The sequence below is a fragment of the Polypterus senegalus genome, chromosome 3, assembly GCF_016835505.1.
Source record: "Polypterus senegalus isolate Bchr_013 chromosome 3, ASM1683550v1, whole genome shotgun sequence".
In the NCBI taxonomy this organism is placed as follows: Eukaryota; Metazoa; Chordata; class Cladistia; order Polypteriformes; family Polypteridae; genus Polypterus; species Polypterus senegalus.
The window spans coordinates 125503607-125525742 of record NC_053156.1 but is presented as its reverse complement, the minus strand read 5'-3'; the positions used below and the strand labels follow the sequence as shown (position 1 = coordinate 125525742).

General features: G+C 36.8%; 1 protein-coding gene across 1 annotated transcript in view; it reads left to right on the top strand.

Moving 5' to 3' along the window:
* snx3 (sorting nexin 3) overlaps positions 1-21376 on the top strand; it is a 97871-nt gene extending 76495 nt beyond the window's left edge. The window contains exons 2-4 of the mRNA XM_039747896.1: positions 12064-12159; positions 13214-13338; positions 20796-21376. Of these exons, the coding sequence (XP_039603830.1) occupies positions 12064-12159; positions 13214-13338; positions 20796-20901 (327 nt within the window). The 3' untranslated portion in view covers positions 20902-21376. The remainder of the gene's footprint in view (positions 1-12063; positions 12160-13213; positions 13339-20795) is intronic.
* Positions 21377-22136: the final 760 nt, after the last annotated feature.

Sequence of the window (22136 nt, the reverse complement as noted above, 5' to 3'; positions counted from 1 at the left end):
GATAAAAGTGCTTTATGCAGAAATAGTAGTTTGTAGCACAATAAAAACTCTAAAGTGCTAAATGATTTTTGAAATGGTTAAAAAAATAGGGGTGGCATGATGGCACTGTGGTTACTTCTGTTGCTTCATAGTCTCATCGGGAACAGACATAATTTTCAAACAAGGATACATGTCTGATGGCAACCTGTTAAACGTAAGTACAGGTGCAGGTCATAAAATTAGAATATCATGACAAAGTTGATTTATTTCAGTAATTCCATTCAAATAGTGAAAATTGTATATTCGATTAATTCATTACACACAGACTGATGTATTTCAAATGTTTATTTCTTTTAATTTTGATGATTATAACTGACAACTAATGAAAGTCCCAAATTCAGTATCTCGGAAAATTAGAATATTGTGAAAAGGTTCAATATTGAAGACACCTGGTGCCACACTCTAATCAGCTAATTAACTCAAAACACCTGCAAAAGCCTTTAAATGGTCTCTCAGTCTAGCTCTGTAGGCTACACAATCATAGGGAAGACTGCTGACTTGACAGTTGTCCAAAGACGACCATTGACAACTTGCACAAGGAGGGCAAGACACAAAAGGTCATTGCTAAAGAGGCTGGTTGTTCACAGAGCTCTGTGTCCAAGCACATTAATAGAGAGGCGGAGGGAAGCACAAGATGTCATAGAAAAAAGTGTACAAGCAATAGGGATAACCGCATCCTGGAGAGGATTGTGAAACAAAACCCATTCAAAACTGTGGGGGAGATTCACAAAGAGTGGACTGGACAGCGTTAGAAGCGTCTCGCCTGGGCTAAAGAAAAAACTGCTGCTGAGTGGTCCAAAGTTATGTTCTCTGATGAAAGTAAATTTTGCATTTCCTTTGGAGGAAGAGAGGAGAGGCACAGAATCCACGTTGCTTGAGGTCTAGGGTAAAGTTTCCACATTGTCAGTGATGGTTTGGGGTGCCATGTCATCTGCTGGTGTTGGTCTATTATGTTTTCTGAGGTCCAAGGTCAATGCAGCCATCTACCAGGAAGTCTTAGAGCACTTCATGCTTCCTGCTGCTGACAAACTTTATGGAGATGCAGATTTCATTTTCCAACAGGGCCTGGCACCTGCACAAAGTGCCAAAACTACCAGTACCTGTTTTAAGAACCATGGTATCCCTGTTCTTGATTGGACAGCAAAATCTATGGGGTATTGTGAAGAGGAAGATGCAATACGCCAGACCCAACAATTCAGAAGAGCTGAACGCCACTATCAGAGCAACATGGGCTCTCATAACACCTGACCAGTGCTACAGACTGATCGACTCCATGCCATGCTGCATTGTTGCAGTAATCCAGGCCAAAGGAGCCCCAACTAAATATTGAGTGCTGTACATGCTCATACTTTTCATGTTCATACCTTTCAGTTGGCCAACATTTCTAAAAATCCTTTTTTTGCATTGGTCTTAATTGATATTCTAATTTTCTGAGATACTGAATTTGGGACTTTCATTAGTTGTCAGTTATAATCATCAAAATTAAAAGAAATAAACATCTGAAATACATCAGTCTGCGTGTAATGAATGAATCTAATATACAAGTTACACTTTTTGAATGGAATTACTGAAATAAATCAACTTTGTCATGATATTCTAATTTTATGACCGGCACCTGTATATTGACTATACCCACAGGGCTTCTTCCTAAAGCACCTGTCCCCAATTTCTCCAGTCTGTGCCTTTTAAACCACCTCCAGAATTTCAGGGAGAGAGCAGAAGATATTTAACAAAAGACTTGATGCAGAGAGAAAATAAAAAGCTAAAATTGCTGTTATTTATTCAGGAGCTCAGTAACACAAGGTAACTGAAGCTTAATAATTAATTTGAATGTTGTAATGAGCTGAGTGTTTAGAGTTAGAGTAAAACTGTCATACTTTCTGGAAGAACTTTTCTTTTAAAATTCTTGCTTTACAAGGACAGTTGCCACATGTGTGTGAAAGCACAGATAGCATTTATTGTTCATCTTGGAAAAGAATGGAAACGTGATGTTGAGAGCATCAGCAGTTATTTCACGATCAATTAAATGGTCAGTTTTGTACTCCAGGGCACTGGTGGTGATTGAGGAAAGTACTTTCAGGGAGCACTTCTTTATACAAAAGATGTCTGGCTCTTATTGGTTTATTATTTCTTTATTAATTAAAATCTACCTATGCTACTTCCATTAATAGTTTCAATCACAAGTACTATCCTAAAAAAATATCCTTCCATTATCTTATTTTTATTTCAATTTGCAATCATGGAGGAGGTGGCACCTTTTCTAGGAACATCAGGCGCAAGCAGGAAAAAAAAAACACCTGGAAAATTTCTCACCATATATGTGCACTCTTTCAGTGTGATTCTATTTAGTAAAGTTGTTGTCAGGAAAAGAATGTATTATTACAGATTGAAAAAGCCATTGCCTATGAGTGAGAGTGAAGGAGAATCACTAGCAAGTGCGAAAAGGAACAACAAAAGACCAAGAAAAGCGATGATAAAATGTAAAACGGGAGACCAGTCTGCTGCCTCCATACAAAGCAATTTTCTGTTATAATGGGGTTTCGCATAAGATCAGCACTGCTTATGTATAACAGGGAACTCTGTTATAGCATAGTGCTATTAGATTTGTACTGTTATGTGGTAGGAAAGGCAATATATCTTTAAAAAAATAGTGAATTTGGGCCTAGACTTTGATTTTAACATTCAGCTTATGCTGGAAAGAAGTAGAATGGGAAAAATAAAATGTCAGTGCTCAGTATTTTGGTAAATTTAAACATGTAACATTGATTTTTGCATCTAATTGTATAGAAGTTCTGAACACTTTTCTCATCTGCTTTTTTCAAGGGTTTATTAAGGTGAATTATTACTTATTAATGCAGTAGCATTCACAGTACCAGTCAAGGAGGTGAGATGACACACTCTCCTACAAACAATATGAATAAAGTCACATCACACTGAAAATGCCCATCTTTCCTGAAAAGACATGAATGAGGCCTGCCACTCACCTGCCCAAGAAAACCACTGCTGAAAAATCAACAAATAAATAATAATAATACATTTTATTTATATAGCGCCTTTCCCATGCTCAAGGCACTTCACAGAGTCTTAGGGTTAGGGTTCACATTAAACCTATTAACATGTGAAATTATATTTTTGGGATTTCCATGCATATCCTAAAGAATAGGTAATCAGTTTAATTTGGTTGTTAAAAAGATAATTTATTGGAAATGTTGGCTGTTGTCTTGTAATGAGCCCGCCATAAAACCCAAAGATGAGTTAGGTGGGTTCAGTAAATGCTTAGATGGATAATAAATGAATCCGGGGTAAGCAGTCGTCAAACAGAACTTCATGGTCCCTGTCCACCTTAATATAAATGTGTGTGCTTTCCATAGCCACTGCAATGTCATTTTAAACTGCTCAGGCTTTATCTTCATTCCCCTATTTTGAGATGCCTGGCTCTTCTTATTGTATTATTGAAAAATGTTTGTAAATAGAAATGTATCTTTTTGTGTTGCGTGGTAGAGATTGCATGCTTTTTCCTTTTCTGACTGTTGATTCGTTATAAGCTGTAATGAAGTTCTGATAGGTCATAACTTCACTATTGAAAACCTCTATTATTTGTTGAACTAAAAGATCACACTTGTCAGACTGAAAAAAAGGAATCACTAAACACAAGTCTCTGGCTCTGTATGTGATTTTAAAGTTTAAAAAAAAAAAGTTGTTTTGTAAAAAATGCACAGACCTCTGTATAACAGCTAAAATGAACATACAGTATCTTGGTTTGGAGTAGATGCAGGATGGGCTACACCTGTAGTGTCCTTAGAGTAGGATTAGGCAGGTTTAGTATTTTAAAGAATGAATAAATGTATTTTCCTTTGATCTCTGTTAAAATAATGTTTTAAATAGTTGGCCTGTAACTATTGTATAAAGTGAGGTGAAATTTTATTATTCTAGTGTTTTGTTTTGGTTTTTTTTTTTTTGCTTTTGCAAAGTGCTCCATTTATTTTGTTATCATTATTGTATATTGGTATGATGCCTTTTTTCGATTTTCAAGTTCTGGACACAGCACAATTGTTTATGTACAGTTTTTAGAACTGGGGCAGAGGCAGGTTAAGTGACTTAATCGGGTTAGTAAGTGGAAGGCAGGGAATTGGCAACCTTGTGCTATGATATCCAGTGCCTTAGCCACACCCCTGTACTATTTTTAATTATAGTCTCGTTTTTTTGGTATTGCCAATAAAAAAAACAGTTCAGTCTTTTTCAGACTTTTTATTGTTGGTTAGGGTCGTGGGAAATTGAAGTATTAATTCTGCATAAGTCAGAGCATATTATCGGAATAAACACACAGTCACCAAATCTCACCTGAGAAAATTACTATTGACTGTTGAGTTGACAGCAGATCTTTAGAGAGGTGTTTAAACAAATATGAGTATAGATATTTAGGAAGTCTCTGAGACCTCAGCCAAACATCTGCCTTGCAGGTCTCAAGTTGCATCTTGTGTTTGTTCTCTAAATTGCTACAAGCATTGTTTTTTTTTTCTCCCATTTTAGTGTGTATTTCTTGCAGTGATTCTTGTCTTATCAGTTCTGTAACACTGTGCTGCTTATTGGCTCTATTTATCAAACATATTGTAGTTTTTTTTTTTTATTTTGTCTTAATTCTTTCCACACTGAAAATTGTTAGTAACACTTTAGGTACTACAAAAATGCCTCTATTACTCACTTACTGTTATGTAACAAGACCTTAACAAAGGGTTCTTTTGGTCTTCATTACGTTTATAATAGACAATAAGTTATTCATCTATGTGCAGTGTGGCATGTTGATGTGATGGTAAAATCACTTGTAAATATGAAGGATTCACGGGTCTTATACTAAAATGAAGTATCAAGAGAAATGTGTCTCAGTTAAGCCACCCCAGACTACTCCAAAGTGAAGTCCTGTTAGTAGGTCACATTGCAGAGATGATTAAACACTTTACTGATGTTTTGAAAGTGTTATGAAAACCCAAAGAAGCCTTTGTGTAAGGTCTTGTTACATAATAGAAAATGAGTAATAGATGTATGTTTGCAGTATCTACTTACCAAATTATTGACCGGCCAGAGATATATACAGTGGGTACGGAAAGTAGTCAGACCCCCTTCAATTTTTCACTCTTTGTTATATTGCAGCCATTTGCTAAAATCATTTAAATTAATTTTTTTCCTCATTAATGTACACACAGCACCCCATATTGAGAGACAAAAAAAGAATTTTTGAAATTGTTGCAGAAGTATTAAAAAAGAAAAACTGAAATATCACATGGTCCTAAGTATTCAGACCCTTTGCTGTGACACTCATATATTTAACTCAGGTGCTTTCCATTTCTTCTGATCATCCTTGAGATCACCTTCATTTGAGTCCAGCTGTGTTTAATTATTCTGATTGGACTTGATTAGGAAAGCCACACACCTTTCTATATAAGACCTTACAGCTCACAATGCATGTCAGAGCAAATGAGAATCATGAGGTCAAAGGAACTGCCTGAAGAGCTCAGAAACAGAATTGTGAAAAGGCACAGATCTGGCCAAGGTTACAAAAAAATTTCTGCTGCACTTAAGGTTCCCAAGAGCACAGTGGCCTCCATAATCCTTAAATGGAAGATGTTTGGGATGACCAGAACCCTTCCTAGAGTTGGCCGTCCAGCCAAGCTGAGCTACCGGGGAAGAAGAGCCTTGGGGAGAGAGGTAAAGAAGAACCCAAAGATCACTTTGGCTGAGCTCCAGAGATGCAGTCAGGAGATGGGAGAAAGTTGTAGAAAGTCAACCATCACTGCAGCCCTCCACCAGTCAGGGCTTTATGGCAGAGTGGCCTGTCGGAAGCCTTTCCTCAGTGCAAGACACATGACAGCCCGCATGGAGTTTGCTAAAAGACACCTGAAGGACTCTGAGATGGTGAGAAATAAGATTCTCTAGTCTGATGAGACCAGGATAGAACTTTTTGGCCTTAATTCTAAGCGGTATGTGTGGAGACAACCACTGCTCATCACTTGTCCAATACAGTCCCCACAGTGAAGCATGGTGGTGGCAGCATCATACTGTCGGGGTGTTTTTCAGCTGCAGGAACAGGACGACTGGTTGCAATCGAGGGAAAGATGAATGCGACCAAGTACAAGGATATCCTGAACAAAAACCTTCTCCAGAGTGCTAAGGACCTCAGGCAGGGCCGAAGGTTTACCTTCCAACAAGACAATGAATTTAAGCACACAGCTAAAATAACGAAGGAGTGGCTTCACAACAACTCTGTGACTGTTCTTGAATGGCCCAGCCAGAGCCCTGACTTAAACCCAATTGAGCATCTCTGGAGAGACCTAAAAATGGCTGTCCACCAACGTTTACCATCCAACCTGACAGAACTGGAGAGCATCTGCAAGGAGGAATGGCAGAGGATCCCCAAATCCAGGTGTGAAAAACTTGTTGCATCTTTCCCAAGAAGACTCATGGCTGTATTAGCTCAAAAGGGTGCTTCTACTAAATACTGAGCAAAGGGTCTGAATACTTAGGACCATGTGATATTTCAGTTTTTCTTTTTTAATAAATCTGCAGCAATTTCAAAAATTCTTTTTTTTTTGTCTGTCAATATGGGGTGCTATGTGTACATTAATGAGGGAAAAAATTAATTTAAATGATTTTAGCAAATGGCTGCAATATAACAAAGAGTGAAAAATCAAAGGGGGTCTGAATACTTTCCGTACCCACTGTATGTAGGGTAGTACAGTGACACAGTGGATAGCCCTGACTCACACCACAGGCCCAAATTGTATAGTGCTGGCATGGTTTCCCTGTGACTTCTCTGTTTATTCCCCACATCTCTTGGACATGCAGGTTAGGTTGTCTTCTCTAAACTGGGAATGTGGGAGCGAATGTGGGCGTGTGTTTTTTGAATGTGCACTTTGGTGGACTGACATTCCTCCCCAAGCTAATCTCTGTCTTGTGACAGTATCTTCCAGAATTGGCTTCAGCTCCTTCCAAACCTGTGATGAATTTAGGGGGTTCAGAAAGTGCATGGATGTATTTTATATACATGTTGGAACCCTCTTTAAAAATGCCTACTCTAAGCCTGTTAGGAATGACCTAATTGCACCGTATGGTTCTCTTCCATTGATGGGCAAAGTTAGTGTAAAGGGAAATTTTAAGGCAAATTGAAGTGGATTAGTACCTCTTCAGTAGCCAATTACCTGTAACCATGATATGTTGTTTCAGGGATTAACTTTATAGACTTCCGTGCTGAGAGGTAACCAAACTCTGAGGGAACGCTTTTCACAAGCCTGATCTTTGCACAGCCAACAAAAGCAAAGTGCTAATCTGCTTGTTCTGTAACTCGAGAGGGTGGAATTAAAAATGTAAAGTCTCACCTGAAAAAAAAGATCAGCATTGTACGGGCTTATTCTCCCCCTTGAAGGCTCACAAAGACTTGGTGATATTTAAGGCCAGGGAGGGCAAATTCAGGTAAAAAGCTAACAGGTGAAATAATAGAGTAATCCAAAGCTGAGCCCCTGAGAAGTTTAATTTTCTTCTCCGGAGGACCTTTCTTTATGGCCTTCTCTGGATAAGAATGCTGTTAGGTATGTTTTAACAACAAAAACAACTTTAGTAATGTTGTATAGATGTGACTTTAGGAGGATTGGTCGTTGGGTAAAATTGCCTTCAATTATGAATCAAAGCAAAGAATTTATGCTGTGCTCTTGAATGATGCATTTTAGATTAAATTTCTGCTAAGTGCAAAGAACAATCTTTGCTTACAATGAAAGTAAATTTGGCTGCTAAGGAAACAGTTTCAGGGCCAATACAGTTGTTTGTTATGCTTGGTTGTTAGTCCTGGACCAGGATGAGCCCTTCTAGCACCACTTGACTGAAAAGTCATAGCGGACGTTTGGCTATGGTTGCAGTCTTCTTGGTTATATAATCCGGATCATTGTTCCCCACAAAATGCTTTATTTATCACAGTATGCACTTTATTGTTGCAGCTTTCAAGGAAAGCTACTCTCAAACTGCAATATACAAACTAAATTGAACAAAGAAAAATTACCTTTTACAGAAAAACAACAATCATAACTTAACAATAACTTAAGGTCTTTTTTTTTTTTTTGTAAAGTTTTAATTTCCCTTTGGAAACAAATAACCTCTCTCTCTCTCTTTCTCTTTTTAGTCTAATTGAGAGGAGCGTATGCTCTTTAACATTTAGAATCAAATCATATCTCTGTGTTTGCAAAACTACTTCAGTATAATTCTCCCTGACCTTGCTTTCTTAACAGCATATTTTTCATAAAGTGCAATATTTAAAAATGTATATTCATTCTTTTTTGCTTAGGAAATTAATGTAATGCATACATTTCTCAGGTGAGGCAGAATTTAGAGGGCATAGTGGTACATTGAAGGCTATACTCACTCATACAAGGTCACAAGTTAACCTAATATAACCATCTCTGTGATGTGGAAAGAAAATGTACACGGCTATACAAACTCCAGTGACACAACTAAGCTTTGAAGTTGAACCTAAGATCCTTAAACAACAGCATTAACTACCGGGTCTCCTTATGAGAAATGCATTTCGATAAAGGATAGCCAATGTGGGAATTTAACCTTCTTGATGTTAACCCAGAGTGTGAACACAAGATGGTGCTGACTGTTGTAGCTGGCCGTCTGCTCGTCTCATTAATCTATGTTTTACCTTTTGTTTTTATGTTTTAGTTTATCCCAACGGCCACTGTCCTAGTGTGTCTTGGGCGTGGAATCCTGTGTAAAAATGGTGTTTCAGGATTGACTTAAGATTCAGTGTAAAGTGTTAATGCCTGCTTGGGACAAAATGATGTTGTCTTCTACTGGATTAAAATAACACTGCTTTAAAAATGTATATTATTTCTGTGTATATTGCCACTCTGTGGTACTTCTTCAGTATTCATTAATGGGGCAAAGCCTTCAACCAAAACAGCCAGTGGCATGTAAATGAGAAGCTGCAAAGCGAATTTTAAAAAATACTGAAACTGAACCATTAGTTGTATCAAGCGATAGTGTTGGCAAAGTGATTTGGTTATCAGACGTTGACAGTATGGTGAAACTGATTCATATGGCACTGTATGACCAAACCACTGTGATATGTCTGATGACTTCAGTCATGTAATGCTGCAGCAGGATGCAGTATGTACAGTATGTGGTAAAATGGAAAAATGATTATGATCACCTTGAAGGACAAGAAAGACATTAGCCCCCTAAATGCTGTTCACAAGGAAGCAACTGTCAATATTTATGTTGGGGGAAATGTGGAAGTCTCTAAGCCTTGAGTTGTGGCAGCCTACAATAAAACAACAGGCACATTCAGCATGCAAATCATGCACTGGCATTCTACCCACTTTATGTGCAAGCAACAGAAAAAATAAGAAAAGAATGCTTGAAATGTCTTGATTGTGACAATGTGCTTTGCATTGGGAACTGTTTCAAAACATATCACATGAAGGGTGTACCTTGCCGCATTTATGTTTATGTTTTGGTATTTACATGTTTCTGTTACACATAATGACATTTTTTCTTGTTGAAAAAAAAAGAATCGTTTTTGGCTCATTGTTCCAGGAGTAATGCTAAGGAGGTTAAAATGTCTTTTGTATCTGGAGCAATAGTTAATGGTGTTGTCACAGTTCTTTCATTTTAGGATTATACTCCAGCCTAGCTACTGTCTGTGTGGAGTCTGCACAATTTTTCAGTGTCTTGTTCCCTCCTGAAACCCCAGTTCTCCCTGCACAACCCAAAAATATGCATATAAGGGAAATGGTGACTCCTACTATTCCAGTGAGAGGGCATGTGTTCATGTTCCATAACTGCTCTCAACATATTGCCAGGCCTCCTGATAACTACTGTGGATATGTAGAGCACTATTATTATTCAAACTATTACTTCGGCTAAGTACTACACAAACTAAATTATAGTGATTGTCAAGTATAGTCATGGATTTACTACATTTTTTTGCATGCAGTTACTTATTTAATTTTGGCAATAATGGCAAATGTTTTGCTTGCATAAACTTTTTTTTTATACATATTTTAAAAGATAAAGTGTTCAGAATTACTTTTTGAAGAAGGGAAAGACCAAGCTGGCACCCATGTAGTTAGAAGTTCAAGAACCTTGCTGCTCGGCCTGAGTGCCTAACAGTATACTTGCCTGTTAGTGGCATAATTTATACACATGAGAAAAATGTTAACATGTTCAAGGGCAATTCTGTTAACACTAGTGTTGATGAGAAAAATTCATCAAAGTGTTTTTCACAGAGGATATGCTGTGTTCGTTGATGACTTTGTTTGGTGAATATTTTCCCAGTAATTATCTATGTACTGTAGTAATCTTTTTTTTCCCAGCTCCCCATGATGCTTTATGAGACCTACTGTATGTGACAGGGATGTAGCAGCCATAGGGTCAGCTTCAATGCATGCATACTGTAAGTGCAAGTCTTTTGGATACATCTTGCATCACTGCCCAATCTGCTTTGCGCATGCGTGATGTCACTATGCCAGCCGGATCTGCACAACATAATGAGGAGAATATAAAAATACTTCATTGTTCTGCTTAGATTGATTGTGTGATGTGTCTTCACCGCAGGATTATGCATGTTATACTCCTCTGTATGTAGCACTGATCAGGTAGATAATGACAAGCACAGGCCCCTGAGTATATAAGTATGATCCCTCACATAATAGGCCCTCTGGGTATATGTTGGTACTCCGAAGCTCAGATAGGGAGTTTATAGTACAGATAAGTGCAAAATGATCTTTGAGTCCCGGTGGCAGGAGCCACATCAAGTCTATATAAGGTAAGGGGTTACGAGCGGAGTGCATACACAAGTAGCTATGTGGCGTGGAGCCTAGTGAAAACAATTCTTAAAGGAGCCTGGCCACTCCTGGAATCCAGAAAACACAAGAGTTCCTGGAAAATAATAAGAAAAGATTTATTGCAGTATACCATATAGTATACCTTACTATATTTTTGATGCAAGAAAGAAGTGCAAAGTATCTGCGCGGAGACATGCCATCTGCATCCAATTTATCTATGCAGATGCTTTGTGCTTTTTTTCCTTCCATCAAAAATATGAAAATGAGTTGTAAATAGAAATCAATCTTTCATTATCTTTATTTCACCAGGCTGAAGGTTTATTTTGACTAGGCACCATGTTTAACACACTTCCCTGATGTGGTCCTGGCATGTGCCCACCAAGACACCAAGATTGGTTTAGGCTACCTTCTTCGTGCCCTAAAATTTAGAACTTTATGAGAGCTATTATTTATTTATTTTACTTATTTATAGTTTGTGGTTATTTTTTTCTTTTGTGTGTCATTATCTCCCTATCTTTTGTCTTTTTGTTTTTTTGTGGCATGGTGATGCACTGTTGCCCAACAGCTTAGGTCACACTTTTGTCCACAATAATCAGTCCAGTATAGTTTACAGATGAATCCCTAGTAATCAGGGACACTTAAGACTATTGAACTATTATAAACCACTCAAAACTAGCTTCATTCCTCAGTTACTATCTGAGTTGACTTCAACGGGGTATGCCCATCAGTAGTTAACACTGCTAATTTATAAAAGACATTTTGCTTAGAATCGTTATTTCTTCAACAGGTTCATGCATTTAAAGTGATAACAGTATCTGATTCCTTCCAGATAAAGTAGATAGATGTGCCAAAAAGTTTTCAGTGTGGTGTGCCATTGTTTTGTTATAACTGTTTCTTTAAAAACAATTGTATGTCCTTTCTCTTTTGTCCACGTGTACATATTTTTCTGTTGGTATTTAGATTAGATCTTGGTCAGGTCAGGGGAAATTTAGAATTTAGTGTCTTTTTCTGCCTGGCAGGTTGGCAGGGGAACGCGTGGGAATCTTAATTATGGCCAAAGTATCAAGGAACTGCAAATATTTATCCATGCTGTAAGAAACACTTCTACAGATTATCAAGCATCTCTCTCTTCTTATGTTATACTTTAACTTGGAGGTAAAGAGCTGAATCTTTTTTTTTTTTCCTCACACAGACAAACCTTCCAATTTTTAAGCTGAAAGAATCTCGTGTTCGAAGAAGATATAGTGATTTTGAATGGCTGCGGAATGAATTAGAAAGAGAAAGTAAGGTATGTACAATATGTAGTGTTAGAAAACATCCTCTCGCCCACCTAAAGACAAAGCTTCTGTCACTTTGAGAAGCTATAATGGAAAAAAAGAATTAATGTGAGATTCCCAAGTTCTAATTGCATTTTAATATGCTGTGAAAAGTGAGCATAAGAATTTTTTTTTAGAATTGCTGTAGTGGTCACTTGAAACAAGTAAGTGTGTTAGGCGTCCGATGGCCCAAAGTGCATTTACATTTTAGTGTGAGAGTCTGAGGTTCTGCAGTTGTGGGGTTAGAGATAGCCATTAGAAGTAGAAAATGGGTCCCGGTCTGCCCCTTAAATGGTCCCATCAGGATTTTCTAATTTCAAACATAACTCTTCTATTTAGATAACCTATTCTCAAACCAGAGCAACAATCATTTTTCTTAAAACAGTTTCTTAATTGCTGACCAACTGACGATGTTAATGGGCATTTCTGTTTAATTCCACGACTTGTTATTGCTATAATTATATCATGTCAGACATCTTTAGTATTGTTAATTTTTACTTTTTGTATGATGTCTTCCAGATGTTTTAAGGACTAAAGCGCATTAGTACTTCTTAATCTTTCACTTTTTATTATTTTTCTGTCAAGAGGTTTTAAAGAACCAGATACTTTATAATGAATAAACACACATACACACACACATGCGCAAAAACGTAAATAGAGACAATTTAGCTCATGACCTGTTGGTTCTCTTCTTACCCGTGTTTTGCAGGCATCTTGTTAAAAAAGCAAAAGCACTTCAAAATTGTGACTGCAGCTGTTTAAAGAGGGAGTTAGGGATTTTGAATCTTATCCATCAAGTGAATGAATAATATACTAATTAATATACTGTATGTTCTGATGGCAACAGTATTTTGCTTCTAATTGGGAAACCTGCTAGAATAAAAGCCTAAATAGGTACAGGTACTGTGAGGACAGACATTAAAGACACCTGACTTAAGGTCTTAAAGGTTACCAAAAGATTAATTTGTTCGTGAGCATTCTGTATGTTAATTCTTGTGTTTAAGTAATTGGATTTTTTTTTTTAAGGTTGTGGTACCCCCTTTACCAGGCAAAGCATTTGTCCGTCAGCTTCCTTTCCGAGGTGACGATGGGATATTTGATGACTCGTTTATTGAAGAAAGGAGACAAGGGCTGGAGCAATTTCTAAATAAGTAAGTGTGTGTGTATGTGTGTGTGTGTGACACAAATCTGTGCATGATGGGAAGAAGAACTGTTTTTACTTCTGTGAAGGGAACATAAAATCAAGAGTCCTGAGCACAAGCTAAAATTAGAGCAACTTAAACGGAGATGAAAAAGATTGTTTTGTAGCCACAAACAAAAGAGAAGAGCTTATAACTTGGATAAGTTAAGAAACAAACACATAATCATTCATGTCGTGTAGAATGCAATTTTTTGATAATTACTTGAAGAATGATTAAAATTGAGGAAAGGGCACAGTGCAGTCTACCTGAGTTTTACATTTGTTGTATTTTGCATATGTAATTTATGTTAATTACAATTGAAATTACAGTACGTAATTCTTTTAAGAATGTTGTACGCTCCTGTGCTTATTTTTGATCTAAGGTGGTGTTCCCCTTTTTGCATGAACAATAAAAGTTATATTGTAATTGTAATTATTTGCTGTGATTACAGACGTTGCTATTATCTGCATTTCATGTGTAAATGTGGCAAAGCTGCCCATTTGAATTTTAATCTTTAAAACTAGATAAATTGGCTGAAAGAACTGCAGACACATGGGTAATTAAAAAACAGATTTTGGGGAGTTAAATGGCATTGTTGATCATATTTTAAAGCTTAATAACAGGTACTTGTGCAGCAATATGTATTTAAAGATATCTTGTACTGCTATCTAAAGGTGACATCTTTGGAATATACAATTTGCAATTATCTGTATAATTAAATGCATTTTATTTTTAATACATACAGTAGTCCTGCTTTGAAGATCTTTTCAAAGTAAGATACTGAAGCAGTGTAAATTCAAAGAGGAAGGCAATCTAGAAATGACTTAAGTATTAACTTTTTATAATATTATCTGACTTCAATGGATGTGAACTTTTGAGCTTTATTAATGGTCTCATTATGTTAAGTGGATGAGTGGGTTTTGAACTTCAACCCTTTAGGAATCCTCCTGTTTGTTTCTATCATAGTATTGCCTTTTCTACAAAATATTACATCTATGAGTATATTTTCAGAATATGAAAGTATGAAACTGGTGTTTCAAAACTTATCATTTTTAATTGCAAAATGAAAACATTCACAAGCTGTGTCCAATCAGATATTCTAAAATCAACTAAGAGTTAGTTAACTGAACTTCAGCAGAATCGTGCATTAGGCAGATTGACAATTCTAAATTGAGTGAGCATGTATGCTATCAAAATCAAGAAAAGGAGAAAGCATAAAGGGGCTAAGGTCCCATGGGATGCCCCATTTCATGTCCAAACAATATCCAAAGAAAAAAAGAAAAAAAAAAAGTAGCACAATTGCTGGATATGGCTTTGCAACCCAATATTCGTTCCTGGCTAGAGGTCTGACCTCCTCAGCAACTGGGTCTCAAATGAACGGCGACATCCAGTTATTGTGGCCTTTAAATAGGGTAGGACTATGATCATTCAGAAGTGACGTCCTGATTCTTCCTGTAGCAGTTCCTCCAGTTTAAGAAAGGAAGTGGAAGAGAAATTAGTGCTGGTGTTACCTTAGTATTCTTCCCTATTTGTTTCCCCTGACAATAACCTGCTCAATGGGAAGGACATTTTCAACTGATGCCAGAAAGTGCTTCTTTATAGAAAGAGCTGTGGAAATCTGGAACAAACTACAGAGCAATGTAGTTGAAGCAGTAACCTTGACATCCTTTAAGAAGTATCTGAATGAGATAATAGAGAAGTTTAGCTATTGGTTTAAAAATTGAGCCTGATAGACTAATAGGTTGCCTCTCATTAGTCAAATGATTTATGTTCTTATGTAATGCATATACATGTCCAGTGTTTTATAATGCCTTGTGCCTAATGGTTCTAGGATTGGCATCAGCTTCCCATGACAATGAACTGGGTAAGCAGGTTAAACAAATTGTATGGATGGAGGAAAAAAACTGGAAGCATTAGTCGCCACCTTGCCAGAACATCTCCTGTTTTGATTTTGTGGCCTTACTGGTTCAGTCATCCTTGAATAGTTAAGTGCTGCTCTATTATAGGCTTGTAAGCAGTAAGAGCCAGTACCCATAGAAGTAGTTGCAAGACCGGAACTAACAATGCATAAAACCATCACACAATACACTCACAGTTGCCAGTTAACCTCACCTGCATATCTTTGGGATAGAAGAGAAACCAAAAAATATCTATGCACAAAACAGGAGTATGTGGAAAGTCTTTATTGACTACTTTCCACTATTGATGCAGACCATAGCAATATGGTGAGAGCGTAATGACTGAAGTGCAAAGATACAGACATCTCAAAACTTCTCAATGAGAGAACAAAGAGACAAGTGGATGACACTTGATACAAAGAAATATGAGTCCCTCTACATTACTGGCACATTTTTTGAAACTGCAGTGTAAATCAGGATTGTCACAATACCAAAATTTCAAACTTCAATGTGATACTAAGGAAAGTTATTCAACTTTGATACCATTTTCGATACGCAATACAGTATACTGTATAAAGTAATTCAATAAAAATAATGTTAGAAATTTTAGTCATTAAATGTAAATACTTCAAGGAGTGCAATATTTTGTAAAAGGTAAGAATAAAGTTGAGTAAACAATAAAAAGTAAAGAAGTTTAAATCCAATCAATAGTTTCTTTGGATTGATGAAAACAAATACTGTTACCAAGGTAGTACAGTGGAATGCTACGAGAGTGGAGGTTGGGAGCATGAGCTGATAGTGCGTTACCACACCCACCAAACAATGAACCACCTGGATTGGGACCCGAATATAGCAGGTGACACCTCATCATCACAGTGGAACAGTTTGAGGTTTTTTTTACGGTGGCTGGAGTGCCAGTCATGCAACCAACCCCCAAGTTTTCCTTGTAAGTTGCAGGGCCGGATTCAGGTTAACATCATTCCCAGGACGAAGCAATTTTAGGTTAAGGGCCCAACGGAGTACAGTTACTTCTGCCATTAAAGGGATTCGAACCAGCAACCTGTGCAGATTACTAGCCTTGGACCCACCACTCTGCCTTATGGAATGTTATAAATGTCATTAAATGTCAATTGTGTAAGTATTGCAGTCTTTTGTAAACAGCATAGATAAACATATTAAAGCAAATATTAAATATGCATTTATGTAAAAAGAGCATTAGTGTGGTCTGGTTGTTCAGAAAAGTAACATTCAAACAGACTACCAGCATACTTAAAGGCTTTTCATCCATGCAAACATTGCAGATTGCATTTTTGTGTAAATAAACTATGATGTTTTTGTAATTTCTACATTTTTTGCAAGAAAAAAATAGTATGTCATTGTATTTTTCTGTGAGGCCACTGCGTACTTCTGCTGGGCTTCATGAGCCCTGACGTACTAACTTGACGCTTTGAAGCATAGCTGGAAGTGTATGAGCACTTGGAGGAGTCGCACCAGTGTTTATGCAGTTGAGCACTGAAAACCTATAGCACCTTACATTATAAAGTAAATGTGATGAAATATAATTTTAAAATTGCACATTATAAAAGAAAGTAATGTTCTAAAGCAGCACACTTTGTGGTGACAGTTTAAAATCCGAGGGAGCGAAGGAGCCCCAGTGCTAAAGACTGCTGCCCCTGAATTAACAGCATAGAATAAAGCTGGCCTGACAGCAAAAATAAATGCTGACCCTGTCTTAAAGCATGAAATGTTTAACTGACTACAAAACATTTTAAACTGCAGAAAAAAAATTAACGTCACATCCCTTCATGAAATGCAATAATTTACAGGTTTATACTTCTTAATGTTTCTGTAACTTAGAGATAAGATACCTCTTAAATTTCATTGTATTGACTTGCATGATGGTCTTTTAAGCAGAGTTGGTCAACCCATTAAGTGATACAGACAGCCTTCTGGGGCGCTGACATCCAAAAGATGCTATTTAGGTATGTTAAGGGGAACATGCCCTGTACACTGAGGGGCTCCGCCACCTAGGGTTCCATATGGGACTAAATTAGTCGAAGTAGCCCCTTTAGTTAATATTTTATGGCAGCAAATCTTGCATACAGGCTTGCATTTAACCTTGTGGTTTTCTGTGCCCATTTGCTACAAAGACAAAGTAATTGCAGACTCCACTCCTGCTGCCCTCTTGGTCAATTAAGTATGTTGGTGAAGGCTCTGAACTTGCCATTATTAACACCCGTGAGTTGAGAGGAAATCAGAGCTCAAACCTAGCCGTGGTGAAGCTGAAGTGCATTCGTAATTCAGGCTGCAGAATCTATACCGTGAATAATTAGTACAGAAGTAATTTTAAAAGGGTAAAATTGATGCTTATCAAAATTTAAATGCTTTAGACAGCGATACGACAAAGTATAAGTAAGAAAAACATACGTTTTGAAGTGAGATAGTTATTTACAGTATGGTAGACGGATGTTTCAAGGTAATATAGTTATACTCACTAATCATGGAGCCAGAGAGTAACGACATGTTGCATAATGGTTAGCACATGCACGTAAGAATTTCATTGTACTCTATACATGTGACAATAATGACTCTTTAAACGTTGGTCTATGGTGTTATGATGGCAGCAGTGCTCAAATTGCTCAAAATAAGTAATTTTCTTTTTTGATTTTTTGCCTGTGTTGAAGAATTGTTTTTTTCTAGTTACAGCATTCACCGCTGGTATTTTTATATAAATTATAATGGTCATTTTTAAAGGATCTTTGTATTTTCTGTACTGTGCCTTTCCTGTTCCATTACTTCTACATATGCAAGAACCCTGGCAAGTCCAGTTGTACCGTCTGTTGAAAATCCTGCATTAGACATAAATTACATTTCTAGTAGCTGTGCACAGAAGCCAGAGTTGTTTATTAGAATGCAGAAGTGCTACATAATAAAGCAATTCAGTAATTTTCTAAACCCACTTATTCCAGGCCAGGGCTGTTTGGGAGAAAGTCTGTCCTGGTAGCTCTGGATACCAGGCAGAACCACTGATGGCTGGTATGTCAGACCATCAGAGGGGCCGCTCATACACACACACCCTTCACACCAGTCCAGTGTACTGCAAAGTGGCCAGTTAACCTAACATATATGCCTCTGGGGTGTTGAAAGAAACCAAAGTTGAGCGAGACTTCAAATTCCCATATAGACAAGGCCAAAGATGAAGAACAAGAATATTTTTAATGCTAGGACATTCACCAACATTTTAATTGTGTTTTTCAAGATTTGAAAAGCTGAGGTCTTGACTGTTTTTCATTTTTATTTTAACTCGCACATACATTTCAGTAAGTTTTATTTCTGTTCATAGGTCTTGTTTGCATTTTGGTCTTGTTTGCATTTTACTCACTTAACTATAAAGTGTAACCTATAAGGAATGCAGCAAACATTATTAGTTTAATTTAAATAGTTGATTGATTTGAAGAAAATATAGTGGCTCTACAAGGGGTTGTGATTTTCTGCCTAACTGGCCATTTTTTATGTTAATGTCTACCAAAAAAGAACTGTGAAATGTCTGTTACTTGATGGCTAAGGGTTTGCTTTTTTAATACAGTTATACTGGTTTTATTTATATATATATTTTGCTAACCGCGTTTCATAAAAATTTAAATGGATCTCCAACAATGTGCCACAACCTAAGAAGCTATAATTTTGCTATTGCTACATTTATTTAGGATGCAATCCAAGATCAGTAGTTCACCTTCACGCAGATGTTAATGTGATCTAATTCTACCTAACCATCTTTATTTCCACTGGCTTTTGACAGAAGTAATACAATTATAAAAAGTGGAGGTGGTAGCAAATCAATTGTCAATCTGTAATCATTTTTAAGTTGTTAATAAACCTCAAGCCCTTCCTTAAATACCACAAGTGATTAAAGGAAAAAAAAAAAACTTATGAAAATGATTTGTGGCTATTTAAGCACCTGTAATGATTCCCATTTATAAAATGTGAAATCCAAAAGAAAAGAGTTTGAAATTGCTGACCTGTCTCTGTCAGTTGCAGCTTAAATTACAGTTTGCCAGATGTTGTTTTATGTGCTATGTAATTGTCACTTGGATATAATTCAAAACAATAAACTGAAAAGAATTCCTTTCAAGAAAAGCTTGTCCTTGATCGGTAATTTTTTCTTTCTCCCCCTCCTTGTGAATACTAATCTTTTCATAAGAGAACTAGTAGTATATATCAGTAACTCTACATCCTGCCTAAAACGAGGGTTCTAGCATGCAGCTCCATTTAGGGAAACCACGACCTCCATTCTAAACCCCCACGGTGCTAATGAATTTGCTTTTGTTTATTCCTGCAATGTACAGTTTTGGAAGACAATTAATACAATTAAATATTTAAACTTTCAAAAACACTGAATTTCAAGTCTCACATCTTCAGGACCCTTCATGGTTGAAGCATGTACTTTGGTGCCACTTGCTGAGCAAGCACTTCATTGGATTTTCTTCTGTCCTTTAAGCAAGTGACCTTTAAGTACTCTTTAGGTGGACTGCCACTTTAGCCAAGTCAGAAATTTTTTCTTCGTTTTCGTAATTCTTGTATGTGCTTAAGAGTGGGGGATTGTTGTTTGTTGTAATATTTCTTGAGCTTCTGTAAAAAAAAAAAAAAAAAGCTGCTTTTGCTTGTCAACCAAATAAAGTAGTCACTGTCCTGTTACAGGAAACGTTTTGGATCTTCACTGAATTTTATCTTTCCTTTGCCCACTTTCTTCAAATTTCGTTATGACAGCTTGAACATAACATCTTGAAATTTCATTTTGCTGTCCTTTTGCTTGCTGAACGTAGCCTTCTTATTACAAAGCAGTGATTTTATGTGTGTTAGCTTAGACGTTCCCCACCTCTCCTCGAGGTACCTCAGTATCTGCAGTTACCATCCAGTACACCCATTTATTTATTAAACTGTGCCACTAGTGCACCTGCCTCTGCTAATCTCAACTTCGCTGACTTGAATCAGGTGTGCTGTTATCCAATTTAACAGAGGCATAGATTAGTTGGGGAGCCACAACGAGATGTTTGGGAAACAAAACTGGATTGTTCTGTCCGTCTCTCAAGATATCAATTCAGATTTTGAAATGCATAACAAATTATTTGTTACTTTTTACTGCATCAGTGATTTTTATTTTTATTTAATGTAATGTGTATACTGTTTTCATGAGCAAGTTCACAGTTGGGTATGTCAAGTGCAGACTGTGAACTGGCCCTTTGTATACAAGTATATCCTGGCTGTGCACGGTGTTGCCAAGGTAAGTTTGGACTCCCTGAGGTGGAATAATGAATAAATAGATAGAAAAATAGATATTTTATACACACATGTGAATTTATGTATGTAATATGTATTGCTGGGACAGACTAAAACTTCTCTGCAACCCTACTCAGGACAAGCAGGTTTAAAAATGAATGGAGCAATATACTGTATATACGTTTGTGTTTACCTATTGAAAGATATATTGCTATAGTTATTGTTTCTGATAATTTTTTTCTTTCCTTCCAGAGTTGCTGGACACCCTTTGGCACAAAATGAACGTTGTCTTCATATGTTTTTACAGGATGAAACCGTCGACAAAAACTATACACCCTCCAAAATCAGGCAGGCCTAAGTGTGCAGGGCTGATGCCAAATTCTTAATGTAATCTATTTTTAATATCCAAAGTCCACAGATTGGGGCCGATTTTTGTAGAATGCTTCAGACAATTATTGATAAGTGCATCGACTGAGTCAATACTTTAAATACCACATATATTTTTATAATCTAAGCTGCTTTGTGCCACTTTTTAACAACTTTAAACCGCCCAGCAGTTCTGTTTGTTGTCTTGTGTAAATGCTGCCAACACTAATTTTATGTTTTTGTACTGCTGTTCTAACATCATCTATATCTAACAGACAGCTGGTTAATATTGTGCGCTAATGTATTAAAAAAATTGGAAAACGTGTTCTCACAGTATTATCTTTAAGAACTTGGTTATTAAGCCCATACATGTTTTTCTATAAAGTGAATTTGTCAAATTTATATACTTGCGTACCATCCTATTCACTATTGTAAAATAAAAAAAAATAAAAAAAATCAAGTGCAAATTTTGTTCACACTTTCTAAAATAATTGTGCAATGTATATATGTTTGTGCATAATTCTTTTAATTTTGTATGCCAACCACCGCCTGGATGCATTTTAGTCCATTTACTGTATGACTCAAGTTAAACAATGCAGTAACAAATGAAATGTCCATAATAGACTTTGAGTAGGTGTTTGATTTAAAAATGCTGACATTAATCCTTGAAAACTTGCCCTTACAAGGAAGGAAGGAATTCACTCTGACTGCTCTAAATGGTGACACATCTTGTGCCCTATACCCTAAACTTAGGAACATGTTTCATTTCAGTTTGTACTGAGCTGGGCATTTATTGCACTTCATGGTTCTTTTATATTCACTGGAGTTGAGAGACGTTCTCCTTGGCTGTTTTTTGAGTGTGCTGTGTCTGCTTATGGACTTTCCATTTATCCATTGTATTTTTGAACCATTGCAAAAAATGTGAAACTAGCTGGATAATGTGTTTTTGACCATCTGTGTCTGGGATTCCTTGGTCTGCCGGATATCACTCCTTAAATCTGCATGTCTTTTGTCTCTGGTAAGTAGAAGGTGCTTATTCTTTATGAATCAAGAGCGGATCATTACCCCATAAAGTGTTTTTCATAATTGGCACACACAGACATGTCCATGGTAAGGTGAACACTGTTTATACTGTATAGGGTTCTTCAAATAGTGAATACATCATCTAGGAGGTTCAGGGAATTGCCCACTGTTGCCACCAGAACAACATGTCGTAGATCTTTCTCT